The following is a 16,613-nucleotide window of genomic DNA, read 5'->3' as shown; positions in this document are numbered from 1 at the left end:
GAATCAAAAATATTGAAACTCAATGATTTGTTGAATTTACAAACAGCTAAAGCGATGCATAAGGCAAACTATATTTCAGCTACCCAAGAACATACAACAACTATTCTCAAAAAAGGAGGAGAAATATAACCTTAGAGAAAAATGTAATGTAAAACATTTGTATGCTTGCACAACCTTTAGCACATCAGTATGGGAAATTTAATAATGAAATTAAGAAAATAAATCAAACAAAGTACTAATAAGATCCAGTTTGAGAAACTGTTCAGTTAAAAAGAGGAAGAACTTCGATAAACATTGTGAACATTATTAAAAATCAGATAATCGTATTAATATTTTTCTTTTATTTACAACTTATTTAACTATTTATTTTCTTGAGCACTTTAATATTCATAGAGTTAAATTGTGTACATATTAAGAACAGGAAGTAAAAAAAATGTGTTAATAATTTCTATGAAATAGAGAAGGGGAAGGATTAAACACGATTTGCTTCTTTCTACTCCTTTTAGGACATGTTGTAAAGAAAAAACTGGAAATTTTGACGTATCATGTTTTAACTGACAGCATGTTCAAAATAAACTTAAATCATAATAAAAGTTACCAAGTGGAGGAAAACATAACAATAGTCTAGCAATCCTAGTAGTAGAATTTGTTTTATTGTATTATGCAAATGTAACATGTCTTTTTTTTGCTTGAGAAATGTTTTAACTCTCTACTTTTTTAATTGTGTAGATTGCGATGTTACATGTATTATTTATCGTGATTGAATATAATTAAATATATGTTTAGATAGAACACAATCTAAACATATTTCATAAAATCAAACAAAAAACATTTTAACATGAACAAAGGTCTTGCAATATACTCTACTTCAGCAATACCTATATATCCAAATCAAAATCCTGTACTTGTATAATGCTTTTCTACCTTCAAGGTACTCAAAGCGCTTTGACACTACTTCCACATTTACCCATTCACACACACATTCACACACTGATGGAGGGAGCTGCCATGCAAGGCGCTAGCTAGCACCCATCAGGAGCAAGGGTGAAGTGTCTTGCTCAGGACACAACGGACGTGACGAGGTTGGTACTCGGTGGGGATTGAACCAGGGTCCCTCGGGTTGCGCACGGCCACTCTTCCACTGCGCCACGCCGTCCCCTATATATAGTGTAGTTGTTATCAAAAAACACTTTTTTCATGAACTTTTATTTTTTGTATTATGTTGAATTTCCACGCAAAGATGACAAAAATATTACTGTATTTAGTTACATCCATCCATCCATTTTCTACCGCTTATTCCCTTTTTGAGGTTGCAGGGGGCGCTGGTGCCTATCTCGGCTACAATCGGGCGGAAGGCGGGGTACACCCTGGACAAGTCGCCACCTGATCGCAGGGCCAACACAGATAGACAGACAACATTCACACTCACATTCACCCACTAGGGCCAATTTAGTGTTGCCAATCAACTTATCCCCAGGTGCATGTCTTTGGAAGTGGGAGGAAGCCACGCAGTCACGGGGAGAACATGCAAACTCCACACAGAAAGATCCAGAGCCCGGTGTCAAGCCAAATAAGTGCTCGCTGTGAAATATGTGCCCAAGTGTGTCGGGGCATATATTTAGCGCCTTAAGAGCGAAATATATGCTCACCCTATTGTATAAAGTGTGTATGAGACGGCTTGCGAAATAATTGCCCCTGTGGATTTGCTGATATTGTTAGCTAAAAGAAAAAACGTATCATACCAAAGTTACTGTGATATATATTGTCTTAGGCTATTAAATATGGAGAAACAGCAGGATGAAACAAATAAAATCAGTAGTTTTAATTTTGGTGAGTTAAGCTTTTAAAAATAGTGGACAGTCTCTCTATCGCTACACACACGTTGGTTAGACAATGACGCAGCCCTGCCAAAAAACTGCGCGGCACACCTGTGGACTGCACCCCCCCGGCCACTTATTTCGGCTGGGCACAAATTTGGCTCGACACCGGAATTAAACCCAGACTACTCAGGACCTTTGTATTGTGAGGCAGACGCCACCGTGAAGCCCCAGATTTGCCTAAATGTATTACAAGACTAAATATATTTACGATATTAATTATTATTTCCACATTTTGAGCAAATAACTGCAATCCACAACAATTTTTGGTACTTTTGTGGTTTTAGTGTTATTTCATATTGTTATTTAATATTCTGATAATTATTTAGATGTTCTCTAATTGGTCGGCGGGAGTCACGTGACTTCGCTGCCGCGGGAGCTTTTACTTCCTGGTTCTATAAAAAAACAACGACGTGTTTATTTCCATTGTATACTACACTCCAATTCTCTAACTGTGTAAGTAAAGAGCAGAGTTATAAAGATGTCGAATTCTTGTAATTTTCGGGTGTAATTATTACCCTCCTGTAGATTATGCGTGCAATGGAAGCCAAGCTTGGCTCCACCGGAGGAGCCTGGCGTGCTTGTGTGTGCTGTGGACGTGGCTGAGACAGACGACGACGTCTTCTGGGATGTTCCACGTAGACTTCTTGGACCGAAAAGCACTTTCCACTCGGGAGCGCGCGCCTGACGCAGTGCAGAGGCCGAGGCGCGTTCGCGGACCAGCAGCAGGAGAAGGCAGTGTCGCTTCCTGGACGTGAACGCAACACTGCACCTTCCCCCTTACATGTCCTCATTTCCACCTGCTTCCCAGGTAAGTCACTCCTTGTGTTTGTTGTGTTTTCTACATTGCCTACTGTTGTTCAGTCGGAAAACTGGACCACCGTATTTTACTTAAATATGAACTAATATGTACGCTTTGTTGCGTGTGATACGTTCAGGGACTTGATGTTTATTTTTACCATACGTGTCTAGCCCCTTTTATTATGCTGTGTGTGCCGTCTGACTGAGGACTGTGGCCATAACATTAGGTACACCTGCTCAACCATGACATCCGACACAACCAGTTTGTAACATATAAGTACCTAATGGAGTGGAACGAGTAATGTTGGCAATCATTTTTGACAGTTAACCCTTTTGTGTTACTAACGTTTCAAATTGTTTAAAGTGGTTATAATTGTTTATATATCCAGTATGTACTTTATTATCATTAAATATATGTAATGATTGGCTGATGTATATTTTTTTATTTTTACAAATTTTTTTCTTTGACCGATTAAGCAATTGAGTTCAAGATTCTCTATAAATGTATATTACAAGACACTTATACACAATAATAATACACAGCTGGGGCCCTAAGCAGATTTGAACAAAAATATTTAACTTTTTTATTTGTGTCAAAACATGTTTTTATACATTTTTAATCAAAGTTGAATTAAAAATGTTGGTACTAAAAAGTAATTCAAGAGGAGGTAAAAGTTAAATAATTTATATATTTAATGCAAAATAATTTAATTTTACATAGAAAAAACAGGGCAGCACGGTGAAACAGGGGTTAGTGCATGTGCCTGACAATACGAAGGTCCTGAGTAGTTCGGAATTCAATTCCGGGCTCGGATTTCTTTCTGTGTGGAGTTTGCATGTTCTCCCAGTGACTGCGTGGGTTCCCTTCGGGTACTCCGGCTTCCTCCCATCTCCAAAGACATGCACCTGGGGATAGGTTGATTGGCAACACTAAATTGGCACAAGTGTGTGAATGTTGTCTATCTGCGATGAGGTAGCGACTTGTCCAGGGTGTACGCCGCCTTCCGCCTGAATGCAGCTGAGATAGGCACAAGCGGTAGAAAACGGATGGATGGATAGAAAAAACAAAGTTGTACAACTCTGAGCACAACTCAATACCTGTACGTCAAATGATCTGTTCAGCGCTCACACTGTGTAACACAGGAGACAATGAGGATAACAACAATAATAATAATAATAATAATAATATTAATGGATTACATTTGCTATTATATTCTTATCAGTGACATTTGCAGTAACATTTTTAATGAAGCACTCTGTCATTCATTAATTGACATGTTGCTCTGTAGGTGTCACCATGACGACACATCTATGCAGGCGGGCTCCCTGTGTTCTGGTTCTGGTTTTGGTTCTCTATGTCCAATGGTCCCACACTGCACCTGGGCTAACGGGTTCACAAAGGTAAATTATTTCTATTGTATTGATAAAAAAACTCAGTCTGATGTTCATTTAATTGGTTAAATTTTGTTTTTTAAACATGTTTGTGTGTTTTATATAATCTTTTTTTTTTAGTTTCCTTTTTCGGCCAGGGAGGTACCCAAAACCTTGTAAAAACCCTCATTCAGTGGGTTTGGGAGAACCCAAAAATGACAATAGCAATTTATTTTGTAAAGTCTGTGTCTCTCATGTGATAATTTTTTCAGTGTGCTGCAATATAGCTCCCTTACTGTCAATGACATCCAGGAGACATTCAAAACTTAAATAAAGAGTTAAAACATATAGCAATTTGGTGCATTTGTAAAAAAGTAAGATTATGCACAAAACAAACTGTAACCTGCTACCCAAGAATACACAACATTTGTTCTCAATTAAAGAGGAGACATATAAAACTAAGAAAACATTTTTTTTATTACATTTAAAACATTTGTATAACATGAGCATTAGCAAATCAATATGTGGAATTAAATTATGGAAGAGATTAAGCAAAGATGTCAAACAATGTATTAATATGATTAGTTTAAGAAACTATTCAAACTTGAGTGTTTACAAAGTCCAAGGGAAAAGAATCCTGATGAATATCTTAAACTTTATTGCAAAATGAGATAATATTATTCATCTCATTATGTAAATCACAACATACTTAACTATTTATTGATGAGAACTTTATTATTTACTGAATTTGTTTGTGTTACAAATTGGGCTGTGTTACAAATTTAACACAAGAAGTGGAAAAAAACATGTTAGAAATTGCTATGGAATTGAAAAAGGGTAGGATTAAATAAGTTTTGCTTCTTCCTCTTTTTCGTAAATGTTGTAATTAGGGTTGGGCGATATTGCCTTTTTTAATACCATGATATTTTTAGGCCATATCGCGATATACGATATATTTTTCTGTATTTTGCCTTAGCCTTGAATGAACACTGGATACATATAATCACAGCAGTATGATGGTTCTATGTGTCTACAATAAAACATTCTTGTTCATACTGCACTAATATATGCTACTTTTAATTTTTCATGCAGAGAAGGAAATCACAACTAAGTCAATTTACTAAAACTGTATTTATTAAAGTTATTAGCAGGTGACCTTTCAAATGATGCTACATATTAGCAGTAATGCTACTTTTGGTAGCAACGCTTGTGCCCCACATGTGAAAAATTAAAGTTGTCAATTCGACATATTCCCGCTTGAAGCCAAACCACCGCCAGACGATGGGCCCTGTGCTGTTTTTCCTGGGAATTAATTCTTCCTTCACTTGTTACGAGATTCACACCTTCTTTCTCTCGCAACAACCCGCTAGCATCACAGCTAACGTTAGCCACGCCGCTACCTCTCTGCTGGGCGAGGGCGTGTACGTATGTGACGTGTGAAGTGATAGAATGTGACGTATGTAAAAATGTGCGCCTGCTTGTCTGTGAGAAGGAGACACAGGAAAGAGCGAGGAGAGCCTGTAGTGTAATGCCGGCAGCTAAAATCAACTGCGTGAGAACTTCTACTCGAATATCACGATATAGTCATTTTCTATATCGCACGGAGACAAACCCGCGATTTATATCGTGTATCGATATATCGCCCAGCCCTAGTTGTAATGAGAAACAGTAAATGCACCAAATGTTCCAAATAAATTAAAACCATAACCAAAAGAATGCCAAAAAAATGCTGATGTATTTTTTTGGGGTCCATTTAAGTCTTACAAAGTCAGCAGGCTTGTTCACAAATTAAAAAAACATTTCAGGTTGTTTCCCTTTTCTGTCAAAGAGGTCAGGAAAACCTTCCAAACCCTTGTTAAAGGTTATGGCTAATCCATGGCGTCCATTTTGGACATTTTTTGAGTCCTGCGTGGTACAGTGGTAAGAGCGGCCATGCCAGCAACTTGAACGTTCAAGGTTTGATCCCCGCCTCTGCCATTGAGCAAGACATTTCACCCTTGCTCCCAGTGCCGCTCACGCTGGAATATGTATGAATGGTTGGTGGTAGTCGGAGGGGTCTTGGGGGCAAATTGGCAGCCACGCTTCAGTCAGTCTACCCCAGAGCCGCTGGGGTAGACTGGATGAATGGATGGATGTGCTGACATCATGTGCTTTGCACATCAAGCTCGTTGAGACTGAATCAACAGCGCCTCTGCTGGTTGAACGGATGTAGTGCGTTTTTCAATTGCTTCCAGACACCATTATTTATCCATCCATCCATCCATTTTCTACCGCTTGTCCCTTTCGAAGTGGCGGGGGGTATGCAGCCTACACCAGTTGTGGAAGGCAGGGTAGCCCTGGACAAGTCGCTAACTGATCGCAGGGCCAACACAGATTCATTTTAATTATTTATATTTCTATTCATGTTCTCATTTGACAGAGAGGATCCAGGTGATGTTCTTCCTGTTGTGTTGACCAATCCTTTTGGATCAAGAGAAGAAGAGCGAAGGTAAGTAACAACAACAGTTTGTGTACGTGTACACTTTGGGCCTAATTTACAAAGATCCAAACACCACGCGGTGAAGCGCGTGTGCACTCTATAAAATAGCGTTTACTATTAGTGGGCCTGTTGCGTGCAATCTACTAAGACTGCGTGTGCAATTGAAAAGTGGTGCAGACCGCCTTGTTTAAACAAGGATATTGCGTTTACTATACGGGGCATCAGCACACACACTCTCATTTACTGCACATTCATGTGGTCATGCTCCTAGTTGTGGTGTTTTGCTATGTTTTCTAACATGCATATTATCACATCATTTATTCAGAAAGCATAAATAACGTCAAATGAACATTAAATACTATTCACTGCAACATGTAAGTGTAAAGAAAAAAACATTATGATTTGTACATTTTCATCCTAAATTTTCTTTATTTTTAAGTTATAATGCCGTGATTTTACCAGTCCGCCCCACTTGGGAATAGATTTTTCTCCATGTGGCCCCTAAGCTAAATGGGTTTGACAGCCCTGATCTCATTGACACCATTTTTTGTTTCTTTTATTTTTACTGCTGAAGGTGCATCGGAGGGAGGCTGCACTACTGTGCTCAAGATGCAAAAAATTCATACTTGAAGGTTTTATCGCATAAGATATAGCTTAGTAATATATATTCTATGTGAAAAAAACAAATTTCATATAAAAAATGTTAAAACACATTAATTGAATTGGTTTCAATCAGCCCCTCAGGTCATCCAGTAGCTATGTAATTATTAATGGATGTTGCTGAATAGTCGATACAGCCAATATTTTCTATTGTTAACCGTTTATATATGTTGAAACGTACACGTATGATGGAGGATTCTCTGGCCATCGTGTGTCTTTGCAGCGCGAGCACTTTCTATCAGAGCCGTGTGTCAGTTTGCACGGCCTTTTCAAACGTGCTAAATAAAACGGTAAATGAGTGTTGATAAATCACATTGCACATGTTGTAAAAATATATTTGCATGTTCTTCCAGTATTGTAGGCGTTTTGATGAACAGCATAAAGTCTGCATATTAATGAAGACAGAGACGCAAAACGGATTGCACGCCTTATTCGGATCCCTTAGGACGGTGTTTTTCAACCTTTTTTAAGCCGAGGCACATTTTTGTGTTGAAAAAATGCCGAGGCACACCACCAGCAGAAATCATTAAAAAATGAAACTCTGTAGCCGGTATTGGCAGTAAAAAGTGGTCACAATTGTTGGATATGACTTTCAACCATAACCAACCATGAATCACTGTAGCTCTTGTCTCAAAGTAGGTGTAAAGTCGTGACCAGTCACATCACTCAGTGACTTATTTTGAGGTTTTCCTGTGTAGTGTTTTAGTTCTTGTCTTGCGCTCCTATTTTGGTGGCTTTTCCCGTTTTGTTCGTGTTTTCCTGTAGCAGTTTCATGTCTCCTTTTGAGCGCTATTCCCTGCACCTGTTATGTTTTAGCAATCAAGACTATTTCAGTTGTGTGAATGCTATACTTCTTTGTGGGGACATTGTCTATTGTCATGTCATGTTCAGATGTACTTTGTTGACGCAGTCTTTGCTCCACACGCTGTAAGTCTTTGCTTTCGTCCAGCATTGTGTTTTGGTTTACTTTGTAGCCAGTTCAGTTTTAGTTTTGTTCTTTATAGCCTTCCTAAGCTTCAATGCATTTTCCTTAGGGGAACTCACCTTTTGTTTATTTTTGGTTTCAGCATTAGATACTTATTTACCAGCATATTGTCTCCCGTTGTCGTCTGCATATTGTGATCAGGACAAACCATCGTCGTCTCACATGACGTCTCACATGACGCATGCTCCAGACATCTACAAAGCAATTAGCTACTGGCTGCCACCTACTGATATGGAAAAGTGTTACACGGTTATGCTGCCAAACTCTAGATGGCACTGACACTTAACAACATCACTTTATTTGTAGACTATAAATACTGGATTGCAAAAAATATTTTCAACACGTTGAGGTGAAATTACATAATCTCCCACGGCACACCAGACTGTATCTCAAGGCACACTGGTTTGCCGCAGCATAGTGGTTGAAAAACACTGACTTAGGAGACTCAATCCACTTTACATATGAATAGCAGATCAGCTTTGCACGTATTTTTGTACACACAAACCTTTAGTAAATCAGGCCTTTTGTGTTATAATGGGTCATGCAGCTATTGTGTGATCGCTGTGGACTTTAGCTGCAGCGTTGTCCTTTCTATTGATACGATTACACGTGCAATAGTATTGCCATATGTCGCTATGTGAGTTTAAATAAACAATTCTCCAAATCTGCTCTTTCTTAAGCAAATTCTTATAATTGACCTCTCATTCACTCACTGACCACAGCATTACAGTACACCTACACAATGTAATGAGATCCATTGTCTTTACAAGCACCATAGTGTGAATGAGTGATGGGTTCTCACTTTTCTGTCAGTGTATAGAAAAGCACTATATAACTAATTTATTGTTATTGTTATTGAAGTGGCATAAAACACTGAAAGTGACTGTTCTTCTAACCCTTTTGTTCAAATGTTTGTTCCACTTTGGGCGCGGGAATCTTGTCTGACTCACACCATACACAGCCTTCCTTCTCACATATTGTTCCTTTTCCCGCTATCAATCCAGTAATTCAAACTGATCCAGCAGCACAATTGAAAAGTATTTTATTTACAAAAATCAATGAACAGAATACTCTGGAAACAAAAAAATAGGTAGCCTATATAAAGCCGAGGTCTACAGACAGGTGAGGTCAAAGACGGTATGCTGGTGCCCAACTGCCAATTACGTGCCCAGCGCACTCCTGTCCCTTATAGGCCTGCGTGGGAACTTTTCACCACCTGCAAAGGGTGCACACTGACATACACACATCGTCCATCCATCCATCTATTTTCTACCGCTTATTCCCTTTTGGGGCGTGGGGGGCGCTGGTGCCTATGTCACCTACAATCGGGCGGAAGGCGGTGTACGCCCTGGACAAGTCGGTACCTCATCGCAGGGCCAACACAGATAGACAACATTCACACTCACATTCACACACTAGGGCCAATTTAGTCCACCGTGAAGCCTATACACATCAATCACTCAAAAATAAACATGGATTCAAGTATGGCTCTCTATTAGGCTCCTACAGTTATTAATGGTCAAAAATCAGAATATTATAAATATTGTAATACCGTAATGATCAGAATTTTTTTGCTGCACATGTGTTGATTAGCTTAACTAAAACTGGCCCTAGTGTGTGTGAGTGTTGTCTGTCTATCTGTGTTGGCCCTGCGATGAGGGGGCGACTTGTCCATAATGTACCCCGCCTTCCGCCCGATTGTAGCTGAGATAGGCTCCAGCACCCCCTGCGACTCCAAAAGGGACAAGCGGTAGGAAATGGATACATGCGCTGACATCATTTGCTTTGCACATCAAGCTCGTTGAGACTGAATCAACAGCGCTTCTGCTGGTTGAACATATGTAGTGCGATCCATTGTCTTTCCAAACATGATATTGAACACTGAGAGCTGTTTCTAATCAATTGTCTCTCTTGTACAATTTATATCATTGGACTGTTCAGGTGTACTTAATGAAGTGACCTGCACAAGAGTATCACATGTTCTTACGCTGCTGAGTAGTAAAGAGTACACATGGCTGAATTTACATTGATGTGTGTGTGTGTGTGTGTGTGTGTGTGTGTGTGTGTGTGTGTGTGTGTGCGTGTGTGTGCAAAGGTTGCTGAAGCGTTACATTGAATTGAGTAGAAAAGATGGCGAAGAGATTCACACGTGGGAACAAGGTAAGTAAATATCTTCTCCTTTTGACAAAGAAAAGACAGACTATCCTGACACTACAACTTTTCAAGGTATTTATTGTGCTATTGCTGTTTTGTCAGAGGTGTTCTACATGTTTCGTCTCTACGACTATGACCGCAGTGGACTCCTGGACGGCTTGGAGATGATGAAGATGCTGTCTGATTACAACTCCCAGCAGGCACCTGAGTCACTGAGCAATGACATGGTGAGGAGAAGACAACGGTGTTGAAATATTATTGTTATCATTGTTATAATAAATATCAGCGTGCTGTGTAGTTGTTGGGAGACCAGGTGGTGACCATGGTGGATTTGCTACTTCAGACTCAAGATCTAAACCAAGATGGTCTGTTGGCTCCCTCAGAGCTGCTCTCTCCTCCGCTGCTTCAAATACAGGTACAGCATGCACCTGCACTAAATATACTGATTTATTTTTATTGCAAGCATATAAACAAATAATAATTAATTTCAATTGATAAGCCATTTGAAAAAAAAGGTATGTAAAAGGTTAGTAATTAATTCATTAATAATATTGGAATAAATGGAGTGTTTATAATATCCATCTATCCATCCATTTACAACCGCTTGTCCCTTTCGGGGTTGCGGGGAGTGCTGGAGCCTATCTCAGCTGCATTCGGGCGGTAGGCGGGGTACACCCTGGAAAAGTCACCGCCTCATTGCAGGGCCAACACAGATAGACAGACAACTATCACACGCACATTCGCACACTGGGGCCAATTTAGTGCCAATCAATCATTAAAAATAAATATTTATGAAATACATTTAAAGATTTGGAAAATGATGTATTGTGAATGATTCATTTAATAATGATACTTATTTTGTATACTCTGCGGTCAACAATTACAAAGTCATGTCATAATTTTAAGTTTCAAGCTCACTCAAAGCAAACAAGCTTGTCACCACTGATCTAATACATTGAAAATTAAATTAAATATGAATAATATGTTATTTAACTTTATTCAACCATAGGATATTGATACGAGGGAGTATTTTGGTGCTATAATTCAAAATAAATATTAGGATGTTACCATTTTCAAAGTTTTGATTTAGGGAAATTTTAAGGTTTTTGACCATATCAATAAATACACAATATAAAATGTTCCCTTGATTATTGTTGGGGTTATGTTCCAGGATCCTCCACCCCAAATCTTTATAAGCCCTCCACTTAGCTTTCACATACATTTAGAAACACATTATATGCTCTTTAAACACTCCCTAAAACCTACATCATTTGAACATTAAACTTAAACACTCAAATCTCAACGCAGTACTTAAACATTTACAGTCAGTGGATCAGGAAGTGGCAAAGCAGCACTTAAAGGCCTACTGAAATGAGATTTTCTCATTTAAACGGGGATAGCAGGTCCATTCTATGTGTCATACTTGATCATCTTGCGATAATGCCATATTTTTGCTGAAAGGATTTAGTAGAGAACATCCACGATTATGTTCGCAACTTTAGGTGCTAAGAGAAATGCCCTGCCTCTACCGGAAGTCGCAGACGATGACGTCACCTGTGTGATGGCTCCTCACATATTCACATTGTTTTTAATGGGAGCCTCCAACAAAAAGTGTTATTCGGACCGAGAAAACGACAATTTCCCCATTAATTTGAGCGAGGATGAAAGATTCGTGTTTGAGGATATTGATAGCGACGGACTAGAAAAAAATAAAAAAAAATAGAAAACAATGCGATTGCAATCGCGTTGCATTTAGACGGATTCATATGTTTTTAGACACATTTATTAGGATAATTCTGAGAAATCCCTTATCTTTCTATTTTGTTGCTAGTGTTTTAGTGAGTTTAACAGTACCTGATAGTCGGAAGTGTACGTCCACGGCCAGGTGTTGACGCGCAGTGTCTCAGGGAAGTCAATGGCAGCTGTACGGGAGGCGCAAGCTCAGCTGATATCCGGTAAGTGGCGACTTTTTAACCACAATTTTCTGACCGAAACCTGCTGGTTGACAAGTGGACGGGATCCATGTCCGCTGTGATCCATAGTAAAGTTTCAACCCTGTGAATTTTAAACAAGGAATCACCGTGTGTTTGTGTGGCTAAAGGCTAAAGCTTCCCAACTCCATTGTTCTACTTTGACTTCTCCAATATTAATTGAACAAATTGCAAAAGATTCAGCAACACAGATGTCCAAAATACTGTGTAATTATGCCGTTAAAGCAGACGACTTTTAGCTGTGTGTGTGTGCAGCGCTCATATTCACAACAGCCCGTGACGTCACGCGTACACGTCATCATTACGCAACGTTTTCAAGAAAAAAGTCCCGCGAAATTTAAAATTGCAATTTAGTAAACTAAAAAGGCCGTATTGGCATGTGTTGCAATGTTAATATTTCATCATTGATATATAAACTATCAGACTGCGTGGTGGGTAGTAGTGGGTTTCAGTAGGCCTTTAAATACATTTTTTATGCATGTATACTCTGGAACCTCCATCACAAACAGAATAGTTTTTTTAAACAATACATTTCTTTTACCTATATTACATCTGATGACCATAATTCGAAAAACAGAATTCATTGTCATTTATCAAACACATTTTCACCTAGTGAAATATTTTAAAGTTAACCAAATTTGACAATACAAACCAGTACTGCATTTTATGTCGTGTTCTTTACACCACCACACGTAATAGATGGAATTGATCATTTTAACATCAGGCGTTCTTAATGATCTTGTTTCATGATTCATGAGTCTAATGAGCAACATTATAGCAAGGTGATCAATATATCTGACGGTGATCTTTCTCTCTGGCCTGAGAAGAATCAGAAGGTTCCTTTAGACGAGAAGCCGTCAGACGTTGACCAAGAGATGGTGGAAGACTTGCAAGATCCTGGTGAACGTGTTCAGCCTCAAGAGGAGGTGCGACACGACGCTAGAGCAGAAGAGGATGAATCCATACGACACAGAGATCAACACAATGGACAACAAGCCCCTGAAGCCTTTGCAGCAGGGCATGGAGGACATGAACAGGAAGTCCGTGCACATCAGGACCAACAAGAAATGTGAACACAAGCAAACAAAGACTAAAGACATGTTTTATCCAATAAAATAAGAGGGATCCAGTGGAACATGGATTGTTTATGGAATATAGTCAAAAGTGAACAGAGGGTTGAATGAAAAAAAAATTAAGACTCAAACCCTAATTAATTTTGATGATTATTTATAAACCTTATTTTTGGATTATTTCAAGCTGTGGTATGGAACTTTGTATTATGTCCACTTTCATGGCTCATTTGAAAATATTTTTTGAACACACGAAAACAAATGTTCATTTTAAATTAACTGCTGTCTTTTATGTAAAACAAAATTATTCTACAGAATTAACCTGATGGAATATAGGTTGAAAAGGTTATGTTTTTAAAAATCATATATAATTAAATGTGATACAACAGTCAATTTTCAATATTTCTCTGTATTGTAAATTGTGTTACAAATGTCCTTTTTGCCTGTTTTTAAACCCTTTTTACAAAGAGAAAATAAAACCTTTCTTTTTTTCCTTCCGTCTTTTTTCCCATGTCCACAAAATATGATGAGCTTGCCTTATATTTAATATTACTGACATTGTTCTATTGAAGTTCATGGGGCTAAACCAGTGGTTGGCAATCTTCAGCCTACAAACAACCATTTGAGCCCATTTCCAACCAAATAAAACCTACCGACAGCCGCAAACTCAGTTTGATCCCTGAAATGATGACCACGCCACTTATAGCTCCACTTCTGAACTAGTATTTACGGAATCCAACACTAGACAGAAAACAACTCACCAAGTCTTTTTTTTTTTTTTGCTCTGGTCAGCTTTCCGCAGCAGTTCCAAAACTGCTCTTTTTTTGTCTTCTCCAGCTGGGTACATTTTCGCGAATGTTTGTTCTAGAAATATCTTCAACATATTTTTTTGTTTGCTATTTTCTCCCCACATTTTACGCACACGCATGAACCGACCTCGTCAACAGTGAAGGGAAATTAATATGTCCAGACATCCAGCCATCCAAATTTGACTGCAGTCAAGCCAGCCGCACTGAATCTGAAATGCGCCTATACGTTAGACATTACGGTAATTGAGCTAATAAATTCATATAAAATATGTGAAGCATTGAAATTGAAATATAAGTGGTGTATCTCAACCAACTCATATATAACTATCATCCTGTACTGTTTGGGGTCAATAGGTCACATGACCTGGAAGCTATTGAGCCAAAAAGTAATAAAAAAAATAATAAATTCATATAAAATATGTAAAGCAATGAATTTGAAATATAGGTGTATCTCAACCAACCCATATAGCACTACCATCCTGCACTGTTTGGGGTCAATAGGTCACATGACCTGGAAGCTATTGAGCAAAAACGCTAATATTTACAGGAATAAATTCACATAAAATATGTAAAGCATTTAAATAGAAATATAATAGGTGTGTCTCCAATAGCCCTTATAGGACTATTATCCTGTATTGTTTCGGGTCAATAAGTCACATGACCTGGAAGCTATTGAGCAAAAACGCTAATATTTACGGGAATAAATTCATATAAAATGTGTAAAGCAATGAAATTGAAGTATAAGAGGTGTATCTCAACCAACCCATATAGGATTATTGTCCTGCAATGTTTGGGGTCAATAGGTCACGTGACCTGGAAGCTATTGAGCTAAAAAGCTCATATTTACCGGAGTTATATAATATAAAATATGTAAAGCAATGAAATTGAAATATAAGAGGTGTATCTCCAAAATCCTTATAGGACTATTATCCTGCAATGTTTGGGGTCAATAGGTCACATGACCTGGAAGCTATTGAGCAAAAATGCTAATATATACAGGAGAAAATTCATATATTATATGTGAAGCATTTAAATAGAAATATAATAGGTGTATCTCCAATAGCCCTAATAGGACTATTATCCTGCATTGTTTGGGGTCAATAAGTCACATGACCTGGAAGCTATTAAGCAAAAACGCAAATATTTACAGGAATAAATTCATATAAAATTTGTAAAGCAATGATATTGAAATATAAGAGGTGTATCTCAACCAACCCACATAGGATTATTATCCTGCAATGTTTGGGGTCAATAGGTCACATGACCTGGAAGCTATTGAGCTAAAAATCTCATATTTACCGGAATTAATTACTATAAAATATGTAAAGCAATGAAATTGAAATATAAGAGGTGTATCTCTAATAGCCCTAATAGGACTATTATCCTGCATTGTTTGGGGTCAATAGGTCACATGACCTGGAAGCTATTGAGCAAAAACGCTAATATTTACAGGAATAAATTCGTATAAAATATGTAAAGCACATTTCCATTTTTACATATTTTATAAGAATGTATCTCTTTAAAAAATAATGTTTTTGCTCAGTAGCTTCTAGGTCATGTGACCCATTAACCCCAAACAGTGCAGGATGATAGTCCTATATGGGCTAGTGGAAATACACCTCTTACATGACCTGGAAGCTATTGAGCAAAAACGCAAATATTTACAGGAATAAATTCATATAAAATAAGTAAAGCATATTTCCATGCTTAACATATTTTATATGAATTTATCTCTTTAAAAATTAACGTTTTTGCTCAATAGCTTCCAGGTCATGTGACCCATTAACCCCAAACAGTGTAGGATGATAGTCCTATATGAGTTGGTTGTGATACACCTCTTATATTTCTATTTCCATGCTTTACATATTTTATATGAATTTATTACTGTAAAGATGAGCTTTTTAGCTCAATAGCTTCCAGGTCATGTGACTTATTGACCCCAAACATTGCAGGATAATAGTCCTACAAGAGCTATTGGAGATACACCTCTTACATTTCAATTTCCATGCTTTACATATTTTATATGAAGTTATCTCTTTAAAAATTTGCATTTTTGCTCAATAGCTTCCAGGTCATGTGACCCATTGACCCCAAACAGTTCAGGATAATAGTCCTATATAAGTTGGTTGAGATACACCTCCTATATTTCAATTTCAATGCTTTACATATTTTATATGAATTTACCTCTTTAAAAATTAGCGTTTTTGCTCAATAATTCTCAGGTCATGTCACTTATTGACCCCAAACAATACAGTATAATAGTCCTACAAGAACTATTGGAGATACACCTCTTACATTTCAATTTCCATACTTTACACATTTTATATGAAATTATCTCTTTAAAAAATATCGTTTTTGCTCAATAGCTTCCAGGTCATGTGACCCATTGACCCCAAACAGTGCAGGATGATAGCCC

General features: G+C 37.9%; 1 protein-coding gene across 1 annotated transcript; it reads left to right on the top strand.

The window, feature by feature from the left end:
• Positions 1-2,198: 2,198 nt before the first annotated feature.
• Positions 2,199-13,881, top strand: cgref1 (cell growth regulator with EF-hand domain 1). The gene is made up of 8 exons (XM_061879612.1): positions 2,199-2,333; positions 2,406-2,688; positions 3,968-4,079; positions 6,469-6,537; positions 10,269-10,333; positions 10,430-10,554; positions 10,626-10,742; positions 13,146-13,881. The coding sequence occupies exons 3-8, from the start codon at positions 3,976-3,978 to the stop codon at positions 13,389-13,391; spliced, it is 726 nt and encodes a 241-aa protein (XP_061735596.1). The 5' UTR covers positions 2,199-2,333; positions 2,406-2,688; positions 3,968-3,975; the 3' UTR covers positions 13,392-13,881.
• The last annotated feature ends 2,732 nt before the right edge of the window (positions 13,882-16,613 follow it).

The sequence above is a fragment of the Nerophis ophidion genome, linkage group LG02 (genome assembly GCF_033978795.1).
Source record: "Nerophis ophidion isolate RoL-2023_Sa linkage group LG02, RoL_Noph_v1.0, whole genome shotgun sequence".
NCBI classification, from domain to species: Eukaryota; Metazoa; Chordata; class Actinopteri; order Syngnathiformes; family Syngnathidae; genus Nerophis; species Nerophis ophidion.
This window is presented reverse-complemented; position numbering and strand designations above follow the sequence as displayed.

Bases quoted from the DNA above. Each gene is read 5' to 3' on its own strand.
- cgref1 (XM_061879612.1), top strand. From the start codon at position 3,976: ATGACGACACATCTATGCAGGCGGGCTCCCTGTGTTCTGGTTCTGGTT. The intron at 10,334-10,429 runs GTAAGTAAATAT...CTGTTTTGTCAG, and splicing joins GATTCACACGTGGGAACAAG to AGGTGTTCTACATGTTTCGT. The intron at 10,743-13,145 runs GTACAGCATGCA...TGGCCTGAGAAG, and splicing joins CTCCGCTGCTTCAAATACAG to AATCAGAAGGTTCCTTTAGA.